Below are 23613 nucleotides of genomic sequence, written 5' to 3'. Positions count from 1 at the left end.
CCGATGCGGGGCTCGATCCCAGGATCCCGGGATCATGAGCTGAGCCAAAGGCAGACGCTTAACGACTAAGCCACCCAGGCGCCCCTCCCTGAATGGTTTTATCACCAGAATGGCCAGAATTAGGACAGTGGCAGAGCTGGGGCAAGTGGACCCAGCGGGCATTTAGAGAAAAATAGGCATAATTCAGTAACTCATTTGTAATAGGTGTATCGACCCTCAGATTCAATAAAACAGTGCCAAATGGGATAACGTGGCCCTTTGTAACCGTGGTTCTTTATAATTGTGTAACGTGTGACTTAAATTTTCCAACTTCACAGCCTTCTTGCTGTATCACATCTCATTATTCAGAATATATATGTTAGGGCCACACTGAGACTGTGCAGGCCCCGTGCTCACCTTCCAAATGAGGTCTTCGCTCAACATCGGACTTAGAGTCGCACCCGTGCACCTAGCACTCCGTGTCTCCTTTCTGGCCTTCATTTTTCTCCACTGAAACAAACAACCCCTTTCTAACCTCTTGAAAGGTTGCCTTGTTTAGCCACCTTATGCTCCCTACCATCCCCCGTTGATAGAAGCTCCTTAAAGGTAGTCTTAACCTCACTTTGTTCATTGCCCTTTCTCCAAACCTTGAAGAATGCCTGGGCCGTGGGGTCCCTGTATAAATACCTGTTGAATTCATGATTGAGGAAGACGTCCCTCACGTGGAGAGTTCCAGAGGCATACCGTGTACCCGACGGAGGGCTTCCGTAGGCTCAGCGGTCGGAGATGGGCGAGGTCCGGGGCTGGCAGGAGAGCTGCATGACGTGTGTGTTCTGTGTACGACATTCCTCGTCTCAGATTTGGCACAGGGTAGGAGGCAGTGGGAGGCACTCGGAAAAACAGGGACGTCACAGGTGAAGCCAAGCTGGAGGAAAGGACGTGAGTTTGCGGTGGTTCCGGAGCCTTCTGCTGGCCATGGCTGTGGGAGAGCAGACAGGAGGGTTGAGCGGCCCAGGAGGGAGCGGACTGCTGCACACTGGGTAGCAAACCACAGGAGCACCAGGGTAGCTGGCTTCCGTGGGATGTTGTGGGGAGTACTGGATGCCACAGGAGGGGTGCAGGGGCTGCCGTGGATGCTGGTGGGCCCCCGCTTTCTGGCATGGCGAGCAGAGGTGGGGAGCCATGGCTGGGCCTCCCCACTCGAGTCAGGCAGTGCGGTGATGGCTGCCCCAGCCCTGGGTCTCTCCAGCGTGACACAGTCCCCCGTGACAAGTGCAAGTTCTCCCTGGGAGGGAGGGGCGCTGGGGCTGCTCTCTGTCGGTCTCAGCCCCCAGTGATAGCTGTTTTTCTTTGAAACCCCTTTTTTTGAAACCCCTTTTTCTTTGCAACAGCTCCTCTTCCTTTGCCTCTGATTTGTTCATATGCCGCTTCAAGCTTTGACCCCCGGGACGACGCATGTTTAGATCGCTGCGTGCCCGTCCCCATGGCCCCATCGGTCACTTGTTGCCGGCTTACGGCAGGCCCTTGTCTGTTCCCTCTGTTCTGGGCATTATCGCTTCGTAATTGGGTCTCACGTGGTGCCTTCCCTTTTCATTGGCTGCGAGTGGCTTCGGGGCACCAGCCACCTCCTTTCCATCTCTCCTTCGCATCTAACACCGTGCCTGACGTAAAGCAAGTCCCGTAACTGCGTCATCTAGGGGAAAGGAAGGAGGATTTGCGGGGAGAATCCACTCCGCGTGGGTTTGACAGAGAACCTGCAAGGGAGAACCGTCCACTTCCGCCGCGGGTGTGTCTTCAGGGAGTGGGGACTGTTGCCAGCCGCCCTGCTGGCTTCCTCTTGCATCCGTAGCTCCTGGCAAAATAGTTGAGCCAGGGCCAGCAGCAGGAGTGACATGCCTCAAGGAACGTGGTGGCCAGGCCCTGGGGACACGGTGTCCGTGCTGTTTGCCCTCTCCCTGTGTGTCCCTCATTGTCATCACGTGCCGCGAGCAGGTGGCCACGGGAGACATCTTAGGTTAAGATCCACACTCGGTATGGGGAGGCTCCCCACATCTGTCTTCATTTCATGATTCACATTTTACCTTACTTGATAGGGGCCAAACCAGCCTCTCCCCTGTCAGCCGGAAGGACCACGTACAGTGACTTGCGCGGCAGACAGGTGAATTCTGCGGCACTGAGCCATGGGGAGGTCAATCAGATGGGGAGGGCACTGAGAAGGGGCACGTACCCAGGGGATGGGTGCCTCCCCACGCCCTCTTCCCATCTATAAAGTGGGGTCAGCAATACTGACCTCAGCCTTGGGGGCTGGGGATTAATTAATGTGAGCTCCTCGAGGACTTGGAAAATGAGAAGCCTGATCTAAATCTTCTATGTGACTATTATTTCCCTATTGCCATTTCTGAAAGTTCATCTAAAAAAACCTCTCCCTATACAAATGCCTTCTGCTCTGCTCTCAAGTCCACTGAACTATTTCTGGTAAATCACTGAGTGAAATGAGTTTCCTGGGCGGAGGCTACCCAGAGCCAACACCTCGTGGCTTTCCCAGAGAGGGTGCTCGTTCGTCAGACTGCACACACCCTGGGATGCCTCCGGACTTACTGCTTTGTGGGGGGGTTTCCACCTATCTGCTTTTTACTAGTGGTCAAATGCGATAAGATCATAAGGTTTCCCTTTTCCTGGGTGAGTCCAGATGCCTGTGCTGTGTGGCCTTTTCTGCAGGAGTCACTTCCTGCGAGTCAGGGTTCCCTTTCGCGCTGGTGAACAAGGGTATAGGTTTCAGACCTCCCTCCAAATACAGTCCAACATTAGGTCCCAGGATCCAGCAGGATGTCCATCATGAGTGCACTCTTTCCTGGTGAAATTCACCCAGGAATGGTATCGCCTGTCCCGTACGTTGTGATAAGCTGGGTTTTTCCGCCCCGTCAGCGCACACAGATGGACGTTGTCTCCTTCAGCAACTTAGGGTAGAATTGGCTCTAGTTCATCTTCTGTGAGTTCAGCAGCTGACCTCCAGGTGTCTTGCCTTGGGGATTTGGGGCCCCATCCTATCACTGGTGTGGCCTGGACTTGCAGAGCTTTGGTGACCCGCGGTAACACTACCTCCCAGGCGAATACAGGAGTGTCATTGGTTTCGTCCTCTCATCAGTGAGATAGCAAACATCCAGAGAGTTCTGTACCATTTACCCAAACCATTAAGCGACTCCGAATCCCACTGTCATTAAACCGTAGCAGTGTCAGTCCGGTGGCAAAGGTGCTGTGTTGAAAGGCAGCCACAGAAGGTGGACGTTTTCCAAAACGGTACATTTTCGAAAGGACACAAGATTCCCAGGCTTGAAGTTAGATGACAAGCGATTCCTTTCTCCAAAGTGAGAGGCCATGGAAGGTTTAGAATTAGAGTATTGTGCCTCCTGAGCGGGGCCATGTCCAGGTCTCTGCCTGGTCACCCGTGGTGCAGTGGGGGACATGGCTGGTGCCGAACCCCAGGGACCACATTGCCAGTGGATGGTGGAGAGAATTGTGTGTTTTTTTTTGTTTGTTTGTTTTAAGATTTTATTTATTCATTTGACAGAGAGAGAGAGAGAGAGCCTAAGTAGGCAGAGGGGCAGGGAGCGGGAGAAGCAGGCTCTTTTCCACTGAGCAGGTTGCCCAATGTAGGGCTCTATCCCAGGACCCTGGGATCATGACCTGAGCTGAAGGCAGTCACTTAACCAACCGAGCCACCCAGGTGCCCCTAGAATTGTGTTTTTCAATAATCATCAACACCCTGGACATTGTGGAAGATGGTTCAGAGTACTGGATCTCATGCCCGCCCTCCTGCTGCCCACGCCTGCCGGAAGGCACCAGGCTCCTTGCCAGCTTCCTTCTGCCTTTGCCTTATGCAGCTCAGTCTTGGACAATTTCCTTTGATCAGCAAACAAAGCCTGTTTCTCCATGTGCTATTACTTAAGTACAAGTGATATTTAAAAAAGGAAAACAAAAAACCATGCCCAGGCCCTTTGAAAGAGTGTCCTGTCATCTGACTGAAATGTTGGGACTGCAGTTGGGATATTGGGACAAAGTGACACAAATTGAGAGAGATGACACCCCGGTAGCCGCCTCGAGTCATCAGCCAATCAGCGTGTCTGTCTGAGCCCACAGGCCACTCTGCATGGCGTAGGGACACCTCGTCAATGCCTAGCCTCTGCCTTAGTCACCTCTGAGCCCCAGGGGACTGTATCCGACACAGACAGGGAGTCCCCTCAGGCTGGAGGCAGCTGGTCTTATTACCTAAATTATCTTCTCCATACATCATCTCCTGGGCCCAAAGCAGAGTCACAGGTTTACAGAAATGAGGAGCCACATGAGAATGATTCTCTCTCTTTGTTCTGCCAGTAGGGAACCCGAGGTACACAGGGGTGACGGGGTTTGCCTGGGACCCCACAGGGAATATAAGGCGAAGCCATGCTGAGAACCCAGGTCATGCAGTCCAGGTCCCCCCACGCTTGCTCTCTAGTGCCGCCAGCACTGGAGGCATTTGGGTGGCCCCTTATTCCTCTTATTTGCTGGGCTTATTCTTGTTTTCCCGAAACCTCCTGATGAAATCATGTTTTAGTGAATTTCAGCTCTCCTTAGTTTTTTTGTTTTTTGCAGTATATTTGCAGCTTGAAGTATTTAATTAAAATTAAAATTGAAAATTGTTTCTCTGTTGCGCTAAGCCCATTCCAGGGGTCTAGTAGCCTGCTTGTAACTGGTGGCTACCGTGTTGGATTGTGTAGTTCGAGAACATTTCCTTCACTGCCCAGCGTTGGGCAGCACAGATCCAAGATCTTCTAAAACACAAAAATAAGATAGATGAATAGGATAGGAACAGTAAGATTGTTGATAAACCTTCAGGGAGATTCACTGTCTTTATACAAAATTTTTCCAAGGCAAGGCAGGCATCCTTTTGTGTTGATTTTGGGTTGGTATCTCTTCTGAAGGGGCATTTTATGTCTTCTTCTTTTTTTTTTTTTTTAACACAAGTACAGTTAGCCACTTACCATTTCTTATACCCATTTTGTAAGTCTGTTATTCTCCCTTTCCTACAGATTAAAGGAGACAGAATGCAGAAAGTTGCTCTCCAGGCCATAGGATGAAAGGAGCTACAGGTTCTTTTGTTACCACACTCCAAAAGGGAACCTGCAATTCACCTGGCCTTATCTGAGCTTGTTGTCCTGGAATTAATAACAGTTATATATTGAATCAATTATTATAATTGTGGTAACATTTGACTGCTTAGAGGAACCTCAGAAGATTTTGCATATCCTCTGTTGATCTAGTTTTCTTTATGCAAAAATGGAGTAGGGGAGTAGGTCAGTGCCTGTGCTAAAAGCAAAAAAGTAAGCGCACTCATTTTTTTCTTCCCCAAACATCATTATATTTTCGTCTTGGCTCGGAGACTGATACCACCAGTGCCCGCTGGCTTGGTGCTCTCTAACTCGTGGTCTGATTCCATATGGCATCTGTCCTAGAGGAGCCTCAGGTTTGGCTCCTCGCCAAAACCAAGAGCGGCATTGGCGCTCAGTCTCTTGTAGCTTGGAGGTGAGGTGCCGGCAGAGACACAGGCGCTTTCGTTGAAGGCCTGCGCGTGACCCCTGAGTCCTCCAGGAACCTCAGCCTCCAGAAACCCGGCTCGTGGAATAGTGAGTGATGACAATTGGCCTTAACATCTTAACGTGTCCAGATTCTGCAGACACCTGTTCTTAGGGGCGTGGCATTGGAAAAGTCACTTTACCTCCATGCCTCTCCATGGCGTCATTTGCTAAACAGGGATGATAAGGCCAGCCCGTGGAGCTGTTGCAATACCGTATGTCAAGTACGTGGCGAGTATTCTGGCAAAGAGGAGGCTGTCAGTAAGTATTTGCATTCGAATCTGATTCCCGCACCGGGCTAGGTGCTAAAGATGGCTAGGGAGTGCAGAGAAGTGAGCCAGTGCAGAGAAGTGAGCCAGTCCAATTTTCTAAGCCTGAGGTTAGTCTAGTAAATAGAAGATCTTGCTGAGAAGGGGAGGGTCTCTGTTCCCATAATTATTCCTCTGTGAGGAGCACATGGGTTCTCTGTGGCCTCTGGCAGGTAGCCCCAGTGGTCTAACTGTGGACACATCATTTCTGGCTTCCTTAGAAGTGTGAGCACGCACAGCCTCTTGAGGACAGAAGAAGTCAGTAAGTCTCTGCTAGAAACACACAGCTGGGAGTGCAAAGAAGGGGGAGCTTGCCTGCATCAGAGCAAAGTGAACCAGTCTGTTGTGGTACCATTGGGATCTCGCGTGGGGGTCAGCCATAGGGGGTCGGCGAGGTTTCGGGCCGCCTGTCCTACACAGAGGCTTTTGATTGAGAAGATGTGCTTTTGCGGTAGTTTGTGTAAGAAGTAGACGTTGTTGGAACTACTTAAGGGATTGTCAGGCACTTAGCATTTAATGATAATCTTGGGAACGGTTCTTTGCAAAATGGCAAGTAGTTCGGAAATGACGTGTCCGTGTGGGTGAAAGGTGCTCACTGATGTTACCCTGTGGGGGTAGAGAGGAAGGGAATCCGTGGAGATGGAGACATTGTTATGTGATTATTGAGAAGAATATGTGGTTTAACATAGGCTCGATGGAGTGTCAAGTTCAGCATTGACCCCTCCTTTCCAAAGATAGTAGAAAGGGGTGTGTGTGTGTGTGTGTGTGTGTGTGTGTGTGTGTTTCTCTTAGTGCTGCCTTTTATTTGGCAGTGTGATTCTAGGGACCCAGCAGGATTTGCTCTTGGCCTTGTCTTCTCTTGGATTTACCCTGAGCCATTCCCTCACAGCCCAAGGGAGACCTGACACAGTGTTCGGCCACATGATGGATTAGAAATGTTTCGTGCTTTGGAGCCCGTTGGGCCTAGGTTTGAATTCTCCTTCTATAGCATATAAGCCAGTCATCTTAAGAAAGGAACTTAATTCTTCAATGTTTGCATCTAGAAAATAATACTTTCTCATCGGGTTGTTATAAGGATTAGAAATGAGTGTAAAACGCCTCCCACAGCATCTGGCATGTAAGCCCTCACTGAAAGATAGGCAGTGTTGTTTAGGGGATGAATTGCATTTGAGTCTCCTCCGTGAAAACCTGAGGACTGAGAAGAAGATTTGCAAAGGGTCAGTCATTTCCAAGCGCATTCTGAGTGCAAAGATGCAATTTAACAGCAGGAGAAGCTAATACTGCTCAGACCCTCATCCCGGGCTGCATTCCGTATCAGACACCCAAATCTGTGACATGGCATCTGTCACTCCCATTTTTGCTTGTTTGTTTGTTTGTTTATTTGATAGAGAGAGATCACAAGTAGGCAGAGAGGCCGGCAGAGAGAGGAGGAAGCAGGCTTCCCATCCGAGCAGAGAGCCTGATGTGGGGCTCGATCCCAGGCCCCTGAGATCATGATCTGAGCCGAAGGCAGAGGCTTAACCCACTGAGCCACCCTAATGCCCCTGTCACTCCCATTTTATAGACAAAGAGATTAAGGCCCGGAATGGCACAGTTCAAAGGGGTGGCCCCGGAATTCAGAGCCCATGCCCTGAGCCCTGACAACCCACTCAGATCAGAGATCTGCAGGCATCTCTGCAGGATGGCTGATGGGGAAGGTTTATAAATAGGCACCCACAGAAAGAGCAAAGGCATGAGGCGCCAGCCCTCTCATCAGCTTCCCTTCCTTTAGGCACCCCCATGAGTATTTTTTGAGGAAAGGAGAAAGGCCTCCGTGGGGCAGGCAGCGCCGGGATGCTTGCTCTGAGTTCTGGCATGAGGACTGGTGTACCGTCCCCTAACCCCTCCATTGTATTAACTCCGCTCTGTGCAGCCGAGATGCAAGAGCCCCATTTGTGGAACTTCCGTTTCCCCCTGAGCTGAGACCTGTGGCAGTGCCTTCTGCTTTTCAGGCTCGCTGACTGTCAGCAGCGGTAACCACAGCCCTTCCTGGCCCAGAAATACATCTTGCCACACTCTCTGTTCCCAGCGAGCTGTGAGCACGACATTCTGTCCTGCGTGGGGCTCTGCCGCCCACACTGTGCGGGAGTCAGCTGGGTTACAGAGTTCACTGAATCCTCCAAGGGCGATTTGTGAAGACGCAGAGGTGCCTGAGAACAAGACGAGCGATCGTCCTCCACCGCAAACAAGCGTCACCCTGCACCCAAATTGTGGAAGGCAGATTTTGCACCCGGTATTTTATTCGGCAGAACATTTTTTATAACAATAAGTTTGATTAGAGAAAAGCTCTGTAAGTGCTTCAAGTTAAGACAGTCTGATTGTTTATCTCAAGAATTAAAAAAAAAAAAAAAAATTAAGTGGTAAACTGGGAGGGGTGAGAAGAAGTGGAAATCGGAGCCAGGACCTAGTGAAGAGTATTTGCCGTCATGTTCCTCTCGGGATTAAATTGAATTCAGGATTTCTCCTCTCCACGGGCTTTTTGTTTGTCTTTTAGCCATCACGCAGGGTCTTTTTTAATCCGGAGCTTGGGGCGACCCGAGCTAGGTCCACAGCAGAGAGAAGGTACTCTGGTGGTCTTCGATTGTGGGCTTTAACCTAATAAGGAACCCCGCTTAAAATCCTTGAGTGTCTTCTCATTATTTCCCCCAGGCTACCCGGAATTAACACCTGCCACTTGCAGTGAAGTTTTAGTCCCTGTGGCCCCTTTTTGACCTTTCTGCCTCCTGAGCTGGGCACTGGCAGTGGCCATGGAAGTGGCTTTGTAGGTACCGTATCTGCCCGCCATGTACTTGCTTGGGTCCATTTTATTTTCACAGGATAGGATGTGAAGTCAGGAACCCAGTACTGCAAATGAATGCCGCTCAGGGCATTCAGCCTTGTCACTTGGCCGAGTGGATGGGTTTAGGGTGCATTCAGGAGAGTGGGGGTGGGGGGCGAGATGAAGGAGGCAGGGGATTTTGCTTTGCTGTTTACTGCAGCTCAAATAGGAGGGATCCAAAGTAAAAAAAAAAAAAAAAAAAAGAATGCCTTCATCATCATATTACATGACGTTGACTAGAACGGCAGAACTCTAAACCTGAGCGTTCTCTCTTCCAAATGACGGTTTTGGAAAACAGCATTAAGGAAGACTGATATGCAAAAGCTCATGGTCTCGCTCTTTGTATCAGCCCCAAATATTTACTGAAGCTAGGAGAAGAAAAGGCAGACTTTCCTCTTTTCTCTCCCAAACGTGTGATTGTTTAGAACTCAAGTACAACATCTGGAAGTCAGATATACAGAGAGCAATTTATGGAGTGTGAAAGATTTGAAATATTCAGTGTCCTTTAGTGGGAACTCAACTTTCTGGGGCTGCATTTTTTTTTTCCGGCACAAAGCAGGCATTTCTGAGATCGCCTTTGCCTCTCTGAATTAAACCCTTTGTGCCTGGATCCCATAAACAATGTGCTTTTTAAACGGGAGCCCCCTCCCTGCCCGGCCCTTTTCTCCAGCGTGGGCAGCCAATGGGCTGCGCCGAGCCGCATTGCTGGAGCACTTTCCATTCTGAGCAGCAACAACGTCCTAATTTGATGCACACATGGATGCCTCGCGCACTCTGCAAATTCATCACCAGCGTCTTGCATTAGTCATCTGACGGACTGCCAAGTGTTTCATTTTCTTTTCATGTGACTTTATTATTACCACCTCTCTCCTCTCTTCCAAAACCCTCCAAAAGGCGCGGGGCGGGGGGTTGGGGGGGTGGCGGAGGGGGAGAATCCCGCAGAAATCCAGCCCTCCCCTCCTTTGCACGCGAGAGCCAGTGTGGGGCTGATAAGGCTGCCGATGCGTTGGTGGCAGCCTTGCAGAGCGAGACCTGCACTTAACTTGCAGCTGCCTCCCGAGCCGGGCTTCAAGATGTCCACGCCCCGGGTGACAGCCGGCGGGGCGCTGCCCTGTGCTCGGGCGGCGATGCTGAACCGCAGCCTGCAGTGAGAGCCCGCAGCCGCTGCGGCCGCCGAGCAACCTAATGGTGCCTGTGCTTTGTTTTAGTTCATCAAATTTCTCCGACTCATTAGGCACTTTGCCCCGTGCTCCTCTTCCTCCTCCTTCCGCCTCCCCGCCCCCACCCCCACCCCCATTTTTTTTCTTCCTGTCCCTCACCGTGCAGCCCTAACTCTGGCTCCCGGTTCCCTTTTTGACAGTAACGGCACAGCCAACAAGATGAACGGCGCTTTGGATCACTCAGACCAACCAGACCCAGATGCCATTAAGATGTTTGTCGGACAGATCCCCCGGTCCTGGTCGGAAAAGGAGCTGAAAGAACTTTTTGAGCCTTACGGAGCCGTCTACCAGATCAACGTCCTCCGGGACCGGAGTCAGAACCCTCCCCAGAGTAAAGGTACAGACCGCTGGGGAGGGGTGGGGGTGGGCACGGGGTGGGGTGGAGGGGGGCGCGCAGTCGGGGGAGCCGCGGCTGGAGAGGTTGGGGGGCGGCAGGCGGGCCCTGCGGGGCTGCCCAGCGCCCCAGGGAGGGAGGACCACGAGGGGAGCCGCCGCCGCCGCCGCCGCCCCGGGGCTCCGGCCAGCCGGGCTCCTCCCCGCGCCAGCACCCGCGCCCCCGCCCCGCGGCACAGGTGGACCGAGCCGGCCTGGGACGCGCGGGAGGGAGGAGTGGCGGGAGCGCGCGGCCGCGCCTCTGTCCAGGCGCGTGATCGCTCTCCCGAGGTCACTTCCTCGGCGGCGCAGGCTCTAACTCTTTCTCCCTCTGCCTCCACGTTCTTGCCGGTGCAATTACCATTGCACTGGACTTTTCCATAGCGTGTGGAGACCCTGAGATGCCTCCCGCACAGTTAGTGCAGTGCCCCTGGTGTAAGGAAGAAAGGGTGTACTTTTTCAGAGGGACATCAATTCTTGGGGCTTAGATGGGGATCCTTAAGTGAAATGTGCCTTTTCGGGCGGGAAGAAGCACCCTAGTGGCCTGAAATAGTTAGCACACCTTCCGAAATGCGTGTGGTTTACGCCCTTGCCAGTGGTGAATTTCAAGTGCAGGGTCTGGTGGTTTTTACTGCCTCCATTTTAGGACGAGGGTGATGGGGAGAGGGGGTTTCAGTTATTAAAATAGAGATCAGAAACCTCTTTACTGTGCGGAAGCTTCTGTGTACTGGAGGCATCCTCTGTAGGCTCTGTGCAAACTAAATTTTAAAAAACATCTTCTCTGCTGCTTGCTACTGTTCAATCTTTGCGGATGTTCTAACCTTGCTTTCTTATTTTTGTTTTTTCTGTTCTTGATGTCTTGGGCTATCTAACCCAGGGCTCCCCTGTCTTCTGAGTGGATCTTGCACTTTATTATTCTCTGCTCCTTGGAAATTGGGTCTGCCCTGTTAATTTATTTCTCTGTTGCCTCTCAGGAGAGGTCCTGCAAACTCATGGTTGGGCTTTGTACCTGTGGTTGACTTGAATGCATGAACATTGGCACATACTTTTTCTCTGAGCCTCCTTCCCACTGTCAAGGTGAAGAGAGAGGAGGAAATCATCTTTGAGACTAATGCTTTGTGACCCCGAGAAATGGTGGGCTACCTCATGTTCTCTCTAGCTGCTGCAGTCTGATAGCACTTTGGGGAACCTTTGAAGAATTTTAAAGCCAGCACTCATTTTATAAGGGTGGACAGACACACCTTCCGATTTTGTTCCTAGGACTTTGTTTTCTGTCTCAAGGAGTCTAACACCAATAGTGTTCTTGGCTTATGTGGAATTTTGTCCCCACAAACTCGATTGTCCCATAATTTGAAAAAAAAAAAATCACCTACCTAAAATTCAATAAGATTTAAAATGTCACAAATTGGGGCAACATTGAGAAGGTTGTCGATAATATTGCTGAATTATTTATCTGCATTACTCCCAAATGGAGAAAACTAGAATTTGTTTTAATATGTAATTTCCGTAGTATCCTACTAGAGAAAAGATGGTACGTTGCACCAGACTAGTGCTAAAGAGTCACCAAATAAGGGTCGGAGAACTAGGCCAGGGACAGTAAGCGAGGGTTTGGGAGCCGTGGCCATACTTCATCGCAGTCCAGGAAAACATGCCTCCGAATTTCAGTCTGTCAGCATTTTTCAGGATGACCTCTGACATATGTGATCAAAGCTTATTTCTTCTGTCGCCTGATTACTTGCATTTTATTTGACACAAAGCCTGCCTTAGCCAGAAGAGCCTCCTCTCAGTCAGAAAAGTGGGCATGGCCTAGTTCTTCTACCATTTTCTCTCTTTTCCCCAGCGTTCCCCTGAACACTGTCTTGACCTGGCCGTGCTTGAGACGACACATTTTGTTGACCTCATTCACTAGGTCTTAAAACCAACCTCATTTAAATAGTTGGCCTAAGCCCACCCCGTCTTGGAGGGGAGAGGAGTCTAGAAGAGGGAACCAACTTTTTTGAGCATGTAGGCTACGCACCGGGCTGTTTTAGGAGTCCATTCCTTTAGGTCTTGCGAAAATCCTGGAAGTAGGTGTTGTTGGTCACATTTTAGAGATGAGGAGATGAAGGCTCTGTGGAAGTTAAGCAACAGCCCCGCGGACCCAGCTAGTAAGTAGCAGAGTAAGAAATTGAACTTGTTCCTCCCGTCTTTGTGCGCTCCCCCGCCATGTGCTCACCTCGCGGAGATGAGGCCACACACCAGCTTTGCGCCATGTCAGGGTGTGGGTCAGAGGCCTTCTCCTGTACCTAAATGCTCCCCCAAATGAAAGGAAGGAATTCTGCCCTTCAGGAGCAAGGTCGATTTGGTCCCTGCCTTCGCGTTTGGTTTTCGTGCTCACAGGTTTAGATCGTACAGGATTCCAACCCATGGTACCATGGGATAGAAGCTACAGATGAAATCATTCAAATCTTACCTCTGGAAATATAGGTCAATTCCCATTACTGCGGACTCCAAATCTCACATCAAATATTGCTTGAAGTACGTGGGCCGTCAGCCAAAGCTTGAAAGGATTTTTGTTATACAGATATCTCTGTTTTAACGGTATTTGTTGTGATGGGATTTGAGCTGCATAATGACATTCCCTTCAGAGGATTACAGCCCTTAGCCACTTGCAGCCACAGCTTGTCTCGACCTCATACCTATGTGTGCCACGCGGTATTTTCCTGTGCACACGTGCTGTGGGACCTCGCGTTTGCCCTGGTCTAGACTCTCTCAGCAGAGTATGGTCATCATGTCTTCCCAGGGCTGATGGCACAGCTTCAGGTAACAAAATTTTCTACATAACCGTGGTCTGAATGATCTACACAGGCCTCTTGGTGTGGCCTTGAGTCATTGCCTCCCTGACACGAGTGCTTCCAAGGAAAGATACAAAATCAGGTCATTACCTAATCCAGGTGCATTAAGTTTTTCCTGTCATTTTGCACCTGAAGTCCTTAAGCCTTGAAGCATCAGAACTTTCTTCTGTATTTTTAAAGCATCCTTTACGAGTTAGAGCCCAAACTGTCTGTGCCTTCTCCCTATTAATGGACGCCTTGGCTTAGCAGAGTCAGCAACTCGGGGGAACCCAGCTCAGTGAACTGTCCCATGTCCCGCGACTCATGGAGATGACATTTTATTTGGAGCTGTTGGTCGAGTCTATGGGTGGCGAGAGATACCACCTCGTAGTTCAGAGCACTGGTTTTGAAGTCAGACAAGCCTGCATTCAAGTTCTGGCTCTACCACGCCTTGGGCATGTTATCGAATCTCCATCTGAGGAGAGAGGCTCTGTTCTTGGGGCGGCTGAGGTGAAAGTGGGAGGAGCTTGCGTGGCGCTGCTGACTATTACAGGGGCTGTTACCCTTGCTGTCCCCAAGAACCTGCGAGCTAATAGGGACGGTGAGGCCAGCGCGCAGGTAGCGATAATATTGGAGACCATGGGGTAAGGATGAGAAAGAGAGGGGCCTGTTTGAACTCTGGAAGCTCGGGGAGGGAATGGATGCTTAGCCGCTGCGGAGGCAGGAAGACGTGGCATCTTTTCCGCATCTCCAAAGAGAAAAACAGGATTTCCTTAAGTAAAGACAGTGTTGGGCATTCCAGGCGGCCGGACGGTGGGACGTGCGAGGCAGGTTCTGGGAGCTGTGAATCCTGCTCGAGTTCAAAGGAAACGTGAAGTCCATGAAATGAAATGCCAACGGGGAAGGTCGCCACACCTGGAAACAGAGGCCGGAGCCAGTTCTTAGAAGGCCTTCCCTCTCAGGCTAGAGCCTAGAATTTGGTGGGAGACGCCGTTGAGGGTCTGCGAAGGCCATGGCAGTGAGGGGAAGAGGGGACCAGGAGGCCGGTGAAGTGCGTCGGCTGCCGCCCACGGGGCCGGGACAGAGATGCCGGTGGCCGTGGCCTTGGCCGTGGCCGTGGAGAAGGCGTGTCCTGAGTGACACAGACAGGGCAGTGGTGGATAGAAAGGAGGCTCGATAGCTCAGCTGAGGCGGGGGCGAGCAGGAGGGCTTGGCCTGAACCGGGAGGCGTGGGGAAGCAGCCGCGGAGGGGATGGGAAGGAGAGGAAGCCTGAGCTCAGCTTTCAGCCCGTTGAGTCTGCGGTGCCACGGGAGCGTCCAGAAGGACGTGGGCCAAGGAGAGCCGCTGGCTTTGGTGGCCGGGAGGGTGCGAGAGCGTTTCAGAAGGTGGAGGCCGTGGGTTGTGTAGGTTTACATGTGGGCCTGGGCGCAGAGACTGCCCTTTCTAGTGGGCCGGCCTTTTTTTTTTTTTTTCCTTTAAGAAACTAATAAACACATAGAGCAAAAGGACATATGGAAAGCACAAGAAAGACCAGAACCAGGGCGTTTGAGGAGACAGGGTGGCTGAAGGGCACACGGAAAAGGGGAGAAGGGGACCTCAGCTGGGACGGCAGAGCCGTTAGAAGGGAGTAGCAGCCCGCACGCTTCCGCGTCCTGGAGCGCAGTGGACAGTGCAGGTGCCCCGTCTTCTCAGGAGACAGGCGGAGGCCGGTGCAACAGAAGGTGTGAGGAGAAGGGATCGGACTTAAAACGACTGCTTTGGAAAAGTCCAGTGCGAAAGAAGAGCAGGGCTGCTGACGAGCGGGGAGGCCCCGTGACCCTGGGAGGGTGAAGTCTGGGAGCGGCGCCCTGAGGCTTGGGGCCAAGTGAGCGAGCCCGGACTGGGGATCACCTGTCGCCGGTGAGGCCCTGGACGGGCGGGGGACAAGGTCAGGAAGGGTACCGGCGTGTGGGGACTCTTCCCTGAGACCTGAAGGAGGGGAGCTGGTAGGGGCAGCGGGGTGGCTCCGGCCTGGGGCGGGCGGTCGTGGGCGAGGCCCGGTGGGGGTGGTGTGTCCGCGGAGCCCACGCCCCGAGCCTCCACGTAAGGGTAAATGCTGTTCCTTGGATCGTCGCTCTCTTGCTCGCTCTGTTCTCCCCGAAACCCTGACCCGGGACCCTAGCACCCGGGAAGAACAGACTCCGCCACCGGCGCTAGCCACGCGGCGCTGTGCTCAAGGGTTCAGTGTTGTCCTCGACTGTCGTTCTGTTAAATGTTGTTACTCCGATTCTGCGGGGAGGAAAACTGAGGGTCTCAGGGACTGGAACGCAGTCGTTTAACATTTGGCATTGGAGGGTGGAACCAGGCCCAGAGTCCTGACCCGAGGCCTCCGTGATCACCCCCCACACACACACACCCGCCTTTTTCTGCAACTTCTTACCCCAAGAGAGGCCAGAAACGGGAAGTGGCTGTGTCGCTATCGCTGCGTGCCGCAGGCCCAAGGAACAGCACTTCCTTTTTTCTTGAAATGTGCTCCGAGGTCGCGGCAGAAGGGTCTGCACAGCTGCAGCCCCCGCCGCGCCTGGAGGCCAGAGTGTTCTGGAAGGGAAAAAACTAAATCCCCGGCTCCTCTGGGAAGAGTCACGAAGTTTCAAAAGAGCGGTTTTGTGGTGGTGGCGGCGCCAAGGTGGCATGTCGTCTTCTTGATGGTCGGACTGCTACCGGGCCGGCGGGACAGCAGCTCGCCTCGGCCGCCCCTGCCCTCGTCCCCTCCGGCGCTGCTCTTCCGCTCTGACCTCCCGGGGCTCCCTCCTTCCCTGCCAGACGCCTCTGCTTCAGGCTGCAGGAGCTCACGGGTGGCCTCGAAGTCTGGCCTCCTCTCTAGGGGAAGGACAAAAGGCACGAAAACCCAATCGTACACATTTCAGAATCTGACAGGGAGACAGTGGGCCCCTCCCCCAGCCCAGCCCCAGTCCAGAAGATTCTCCGGTGGTAGGGTAGAATGAGAGCCAACTCCAGAACCTATAAGGGGATTAGAACTTTGTGTTATCTCAAGCTCCTTCAGAGAATGCCTCTCTGTTTCCTTCATCCTTACAGTAACACTGTCACAAGCTCCCTGTGGTTTGCACATTCAGCGAGGGGACAGCTGGGCTGGGCTGCCTGTATGGTCTGAGGAGAGGTGACATCTTCTCAAACTCTGATCTTTAAAACGTGAAAGGCTGCAGAGAACACCTTTGACCTTTTTATGGAAGTAATCCCATTGGAGGACCGGGGTGAGAGTGTTTCCACGGTTCATGCCTCTCCTTTCCTCCTCAAAGAACTCTCGTCAGAAACTTCCCTTAAGTGCCAGAAATGGGCTTGGAACCAGGGTATTTAGGTGATGTCATCTCAGAATCCGTAATTGAGAAAGAATTCAAAATGCAACAAGGTGAACCAATTTTTACATTTCAGTGCACGCAGGTAGTTACAGGATTTCTGCCCTAAATCTCTTGGAAACTGGGGTTGCTGCCCTCGATTTTCGGGGACAGGCCCAGTTTGGGTAACGCTCTCTCAGTGGCCCACAGGAAGGATCTTTCATCCTGAATTAATTTTATGTTAACGGAAATCGCTCTGTAACTTCCGGTGCCATCTTTGCGTTGTTGGCTGACCGAGGTCCTCCAGGATAAATGTAAAAGGTGGTCAGAATTTTTATATTCATGCAGTCAGGGATCCTGATCACGTGCCTGTGAGAGGAGAGGTTTAGTAGTTCTATCATATGGCTCTATGAAAGATTTAACAGTTCATTGTTTTAAATGGACTTCTACATTATTCTGACTTATGCAGACTGCACCCACAGCGCTGATGGAGATAAATTAAGAAAAATGTTAAATTAGTCTCCTTTGGGTTACGGTGAGAAGGACTCCCTTTAAATGCCCCCCCCCCCCACCACCATTCTGATGCTGACATTCCCTGGACCATGCCTGTCTAGCCCAGCTCTGGATTTCTGTCCCTTCTATCAAAGGGCAGCTTCTCCCCCAGCAGATAATATCTGTCTTGGGCATACTTTGATCCTTACATCTCTGGAGAGGAAAAGAGGAAGAAAAGGGAGGAGGGAGCCACAGAGGACACACAGAGAGAGCCAGATTCAAGGAAGGAAAGAAACTACTAAGGCTGCTTCTAACCATTTTGTCTTCTCCTCTGTCTGGGACATCGGCTGGTCCCCAGCCATCTGGTCCCAAGGTAGGCTAAAGTAATAGGATTTAGCAACAGATTGGTGGAGAAAAAGGTTTGCTTTTCTGGAATCAGCGTAATAAAAGAATAAAGAAAACAGGCTCTAGATGAGAGGGGAATGGATTTTTTTTTTTGGTAGAAATTTACATGAAAAGTAAGCCCAGGGCTCCATGGCCTCTGTCTGTTGGGATCCTTCCAACACATGTTACAGGTTGACGTGAACAGCGAAATCTAGATGATCTCACGATTTGCATTTCCCATTGAGTGTGTTGTACTTTGCCAGCCTAGAGGTCTTATTTGCCTTTTTATTTGCCCCCAATGAGATTTCTCCACATTAGACTTGTTCTCCCATCAGTTACACAAGTGAACCACTCTGGCTTACCATGCAGTGGCTCCTTATGAAACCATCTTTGGAAATGACAAGTCCAGGTTCCCAGTCAGAAAGACCGTGTTTTCTTAGAGTCAGTTGCCCTGAAACACATACCCATGGCCCGAGAGCTGGCGTGGCGTGACCTGTCCTTCCTTGCTCACTTCCACTCCAAAGACCCCAGTGATCAGGCAGTCAGGCGGTGGAAAGCTTAGCTTTCTTCTTCCTTCAAGCTTTGCTTCTAATTAGAATTTATCATTAACCATAGCTAGATTTTAGAAGTGTTTAGAATGCTGGCATTAAAAAATGTAAATAAAGTCATTGTATACCTTGTGAAGAAGCGTATTGTTTTTAATCATTCCAACCATGGTGAAATGCACAGTGCTGTTGCGACAGCTACAGCCCTACCTCCTGTGTTCTTAGATGCTTCAGAGACTGAGTCTTCTTCTAGGACATATGGCCCCAAACGCTGACAGGATTTAGGCACGAGGTCTCAGATTCTTTGTTCCTTGTCCGAACTTCGCTGATACTGAGATCATCTACTCACCTGCTTTCTTCTCTGATCCCGGCTGGCCCAAACCTCCTGTGAGACCTGGTCTCCCTCCGGACACAGAGTGCCAGGATGTGCCGCTAGGAATACATGCACAGCAGTCACATTGACCTTCAAGACCGTTGGTAAACGAAAAAGGGTTGAAAAGAGAATTGGCCAAATGGTGAGGGGGCGGCGGGGGGTAGAAGGTAGGCGAAAGTAATAGGATCTAGCAACAGATTGGTGGAGGTTTTCATATTCTGGTAACAGAAATGATGGGTGATAGTCCATGGGCTTTCAGGACACTCGGTCAAGAGAATTGGAAACATTCTGACCCCTGCTGTGAAATTCAGTAGAAAATCAAACATTAGGTATCTCGGTGATACAGGAGGTATCATGCTAGAGAAATTTGCAGTGAAGAGGCCGGTTATATGAATTAAAGAATTAGGGCCTTCCAGGGTGCGAGGGTATTTTCCAGTCGACTTTGGTGAGCACAGGCAAGGGGGAAGGAAGCACATCCTAAAGGCATTCGTGGCAGGATGAATGATGGGGTACACAGATTCCTCAAGGCCCGTGGACGGACACGTAGGCAGAAGCGTCCAAGCAGCTTTCTGCTCCAGATGGAGAAGAGAGCTAGTTCGCCGAACAGGGTCAGGTTATCATGGTAAAAACTAATGGCTCTGGGAGAAAGGGCCTGGCAAGTGAGACACCCCCGGCATAGGTATACGGATCGATATTTTTTCACTCTCTATGTAAATTACTGAGAAAGATGCCCCTAATCCAGTTTCCACGTTCAGGCATTCATTCAAATTGGAGAAACCTGATCAGAGAAATATACTTTGGACCGTGATGGGTTTAAAGAATAAAGAAATGTCATTTCTCTATTTCCATTAAGGGGATCATAAATTGGAATCAGAGATGAATTAAAGGATTGGAAGGGAGTATGCATTCATCACACTCCTTGATTGGCCCCGAAGCTGATCATTATAAAGTATCTGGGGGTGTGGCAGGGCTTCAGTCCATGGAGAGGAGTCCTGTAGCCCAGCACATTACAAGGCTAGACACTTGTCTCTCTGTCGTGGTTCCGTGTGTCATCTGCAGCTCTCTTGCCAGCTAGGCCCATGAATTGCTGCTCCTTTTTTTTTTTTTTTTTTTTTTTTTTTTTTTTTTCCTTTCTAATCCCCCTGCCTTCTTTTTAGTTTCGGGTGGAAGAAAAAAAATTGCTTCCTAAATTCCTATAGTTTAAGGGGAGCTGCATCACAGACACTAGAGGGACACAGTCGTAGGGACCGTGGGGGACACGAGAGACAATGCCTCGGACAAGTTCATGGTCAAAACGATCCGCAAATGCTCAATGTTACGAATGAAGGTAGCAGACGCCAAATGGTAAAGAGCAGGTAATCCGCCGCCTTGCACAAAGAGCTTTTTTGCTCCGCTCTAGGCCGCTGTGCCCGATATCAGGAAATGGTATTGAAGACGGATCAAGGAGACAGGAGGCTTTCCAGAGGAGAGCGGCATGATTCACAGAGGTCTAGGAAGGTGAGCCCATATGGAAAGGTCCAGGAGGTTAACTTAAAAGGCCTGAGAGCATTGAGTCACGGGAATGAAAAGGGAGGAAGGCTGTAGCAAAACATGAAAAGAGAGGCATTGTGCTCTCAGAAAGAAAAAAAAAGGGAAAGAATATGATTGAACTTTTGAAGATGCTTAAGTACAGAGCGAGGCTATATATAGATAAGGTCTTTGAATTAATGCTAGACCCCTGGATTCTGCTGCTCAGACTTAAAATGTTGGCACAGCAGCAAAGTGTAGAGTTTGAGCCAAACTTTGACACAGAAGAGGTGGCGAACTCAGAACATGATGAAAGTTACGGAGATGGCCAGCTCGCCGACCCCCGGCCCCCAGCAGTGGGCCTCCGGCCGGCGCTCTCCTGAGGCCTCATGCCTGGCTCTTTTGTAGCAGGGATTGGAGCCTTGAAAGCCCTGGATCCTGTTTCATGTCGACTAGAAAAGATGAAAGATGTGGCCCGGAAATCTAATGCCGTGTTTGCCGAAGCGCCGTCACGGGGCCATAAACGTTTATCGGCCTCTACTGTGTGCAAGGCGTGGCACTCCAGGCTGGGGACAGACAGACGAACAGGTCATGTTCTTTGCCCCAGAAGGAGAGGAGGAATGGGACAGTAGGAAAGACAGGGTGGCCGTACGTTCTTCGAAAGCAAGAGAGTCGGCTTGGGTGACGCAGTGTCCATTTTGTGCATGGGAACATTGTCTCTTTGGGAAAGGACACTCCAGTGGCTGCATGTGCAGGAATCTTTGGCTCTTTCTGTAAAAAAGGTGAAGGGAGGGAGTTTGGGCAAGAAGGCATCTGATATTTATTTTCCAGCAATGGGCTCCCGATGTCTTTAACCCTTTTTCATCGTCTTTAATTTTCCCACTTCTTTCTCCTCCCTGGAGGGCATGGAGGACAGGAGGAGGCTCACGTTTTCACTAAATGAACCTTCTGGAGGGTTCCCCGTAAAATGCCGAGTGGTTTGCTGCCTGCCGTCCTGTAGGAGAGCACAGATGTGGGTGACGCGTCCGCAGGCCCTGGGTACCCTCTTTCCGTGGAACGTCTGTGGTTCACGGTCCTGTGGAAGGATGTCTGCCCCTGCCTGACGCAGCTACATCCAGCTGGTGCTCCAGAGCGACCAACAGCCTCATCCATGTAGGAGGCGTGCGTGTGCGTGTGCTTGTTGTATACTTACACAACACACACATCTGTTTTAAACTTGGTGGTGACACAAAGTACATTTCTGCCAACACCGTTTCTTCAGATGGTTGTGTCATTGCCTGCATGGGCGACCAGTGAGGAATAAATTATTCATAGAATATTGAACGTAAAGTGCCTCTTGCAGGGCCGGGCCTGTGGTGGGGAGAGGATAAAGGACAGGAAGCAGCACAGAGTAGCGAGAGCCCGCGAATGCAGGGGTGGGAAGCCATCGTGGCCTCCAGACTTCGTAAGCTGTGTGTTAGGAAGACTGTGCAAAATTTTTTGTGCGCAGACACCTCCTAATGCTTCTTTCTCAACTAGTTTGCTAGGAAATACTAGACGTGATTTAAATAGGCATTTTACAGGGAACAAAAAGAACATGGTGGGAGGGGGCCAGGGGCGGGGTCATCAGGGATCTCTGGAGACAGAGTATAAATGTTGGCAAAACAAATATTTGAAACTCTGTAGCGGCCGCCTATGGATTCCAAACCCAAGCAGTTATTCAGAATTCTTGGTCCTCATGTCCTGGCCTCGAGGACAACAGGCTCTTTCAGAATAATTGTGTCTGATTATCTTGCTTTGGCCCAAATTTCCATAGACTCTGGATAATAACTCTAGGCCTTACGTCATGTTGTTCAGCACACTGGGCTCTGTTTAATATTGAGACACGTTGTGGTAATTGACACCAGCATAACACCGAGTCAGTGCAACCCAGTGAAGAGGTAGAGTTCTGTTTTCCTCTCTGGGCTGCTGCTTAAAGATTCTCCTTCAAGTCAGGTTGGTGAGTGTTTGTATAGCTGGGCGCTCGGTTTTTGTTTATGTGTGCGTGTGTACGTGAATATTTTGTAAAGAATTTTCAGTTATTCAAAAGAGGATGTGAACCAAGCTGTTTGGATCGTGTTAAAAAAAAAAAATCAATGGAAAGCATTGCCTAATTCATAAATCCCCGCCATGCAGGAAACATACCTCTCTTTCACACCTCCCACTTCCTTTATGCTGTGGCGGGGGGAACCAGATCAACTTGGTTTCACTCTCTAGATTAAATAAAAGATGTCCACGGCAGAACAGCAAGCAGGGTTCTCGTGTCTTGAGTCCTCTGTAAGATGCTCAGGAGTTGTCCGGGCAGATAGGACATTTTGAGATAAAGGATCACTGGTTTTGCCCTTTGTCTTTAGGACTGAATGCTGTCTTGTTCGTGTGGGGCAGGGATGCTTGTTATTAGCCAGGAAGGGTTGAAGAGGGCCGCGTGTTCTCCCTGGGGCGGGGATGGAAGCTGGAGAGAGGGATGCAGGCAGGTGCCATCTCCATCAGGCCCTGGGTGCGGCCGTGGTGTCCCGGTGGTGGTCTTAAGGGACAGCCACCCAGTGGCTCTATAAACCAAAACCTAGCTTGGAAAAACACTGCTTCTTAGCAGGGTGAGTGAGAAGACCTCGGAGATGGGTGTCGAGGTAACTTCTGAAGGGTGAGAAGGATCACTGAACCTAAGGTAGTCCTCTGAGAGCTGCTGCTGTCTACCTGCCCCCCACTGCACCCTCCCCCGCCCCCCCGGCCTGCTTCTGCAACCCCCAGCGAGCAACAGGGCTCAGGCGGAACCAGGAAACGCAATTTCCAGGCTCGGGCCTCTCTCGTCCCTGCCAAGCCCGCTGCTGAGTGTGGTACTCTCTTTGTGAAGTGGACATCTGTCTAATGGGAACTGGATTGTGACCACCAGTCCATTTTACGCGGGGCCCCATACAGCTGCCAGATGGTGGCGGGGCTTAGCTGTTTTGCAAGTCCAATACGGGTCGCGTGCCACCCCCCCTGGGGGGCGGGCAACCGAGGGGGTCCCGCCACCGCGCCCGCGGCCCCGCAGAGGCAATGCCTCCGAGAGCCCAGGCTTTGCTCTAATCTCCCGGAAGGAAGACTTCAGGAAAGGTAATGAATAAATTAAAGCCACATTTTTAAAAAATCAGGTCTGTGGGGTTTTCCTCGCTGTCTAATTGTTCCCTAATCTGGACTTAGGAGAACAGTTTTTAAGTGGGACATGTCAGGCTTTTACTGCACAGATTAAACTCCAAGGCAAATAAAACTGTGACAGCTTAAGAGGCCACCGGAAGTCTGCGTCCAATGACAGAGTTGGAGCTTTAAAGCTAGGCCGATGGGTCGTTTGAAGGCCTGCCTCCTCCCTCGAGGGGACCGTGCCCAGAATGCTCAGACGAGAAGAGCCAGGCCTGCCTCTCTGTGGCCCGCCCTTCGCCTGCATTAGCCGAAGAAAGCCCACCAGTCGGACTGCCCTAGCAACGCCGAATGCTGTGTGGACACAATATTCCGAGCCATGTTCGCCATGAAAACGCTTTATTTTTAGAACACTTCAAAGCGAGGAAACCGTTAAGCCCTATCGCATCCTCCCCCCCGCCACCAGCCACTTCCCCCCCTGCCCCAGGCAGAGCACACCCCCACTTTATGAAAGAGGAACCTGAGACAAAGATTAAGTGATGTTCGGGGCAAGGCTGATAATGCCAGGGAAAATTGCTGATCTGGTCTTAAAATCGCACACATCCTTCGGAGTAATTTTTATAATGCTCCTACTTCTTTTACCTACGCCATGTGGGTTCCATATGAACTTCCATCTAAGCCTTAATATTG

At 50.9% G+C, this 23613-nt stretch overlaps 1 protein-coding gene across 16 annotated transcripts in view; it reads left to right on the top strand.

Annotated features, from left to right (window-relative positions):
- Nucleotides 1-23613, top strand: part of CELF2 (CUGBP Elav-like family member 2) — a 504997-nt gene that overhangs the window by 344342 nt on the left and 137042 nt on the right. For 13 of the 16 annotated variants that reach the window (XM_032350036.1, XM_032350029.1, XM_032350030.1 and 10 more), the window contains one exon: nt 10114-10310. In XM_032350036.1, the coding sequence (XP_032205927.1) occupies nt 10133-10310 (178 nt within the window). In that variant the 5' untranslated portion in view covers nt 10114-10132. Of the gene's footprint in view, nt 1-7739; nt 8169-8207; nt 8226-9694; nt 9942-10113; nt 10311-23613 lie in introns of those variants that run through there. The other 3 variants (XM_032350038.1, XM_032350040.1, XM_032350037.1) reach the window with 3 other exon arrangements.

The sequence above is a fragment of the Mustela erminea genome, chromosome 6 (assembly GCF_009829155.1).
Source record: "Mustela erminea isolate mMusErm1 chromosome 6, mMusErm1.Pri, whole genome shotgun sequence".
Classification (NCBI taxonomy): domain Eukaryota; kingdom Metazoa; phylum Chordata; class Mammalia; order Carnivora; family Mustelidae; genus Mustela; species Mustela erminea.
The sequence above is the reverse complement of the archived record's forward strand: the minus strand, read 5'-3'. Positions and strand labels throughout refer to the sequence as shown.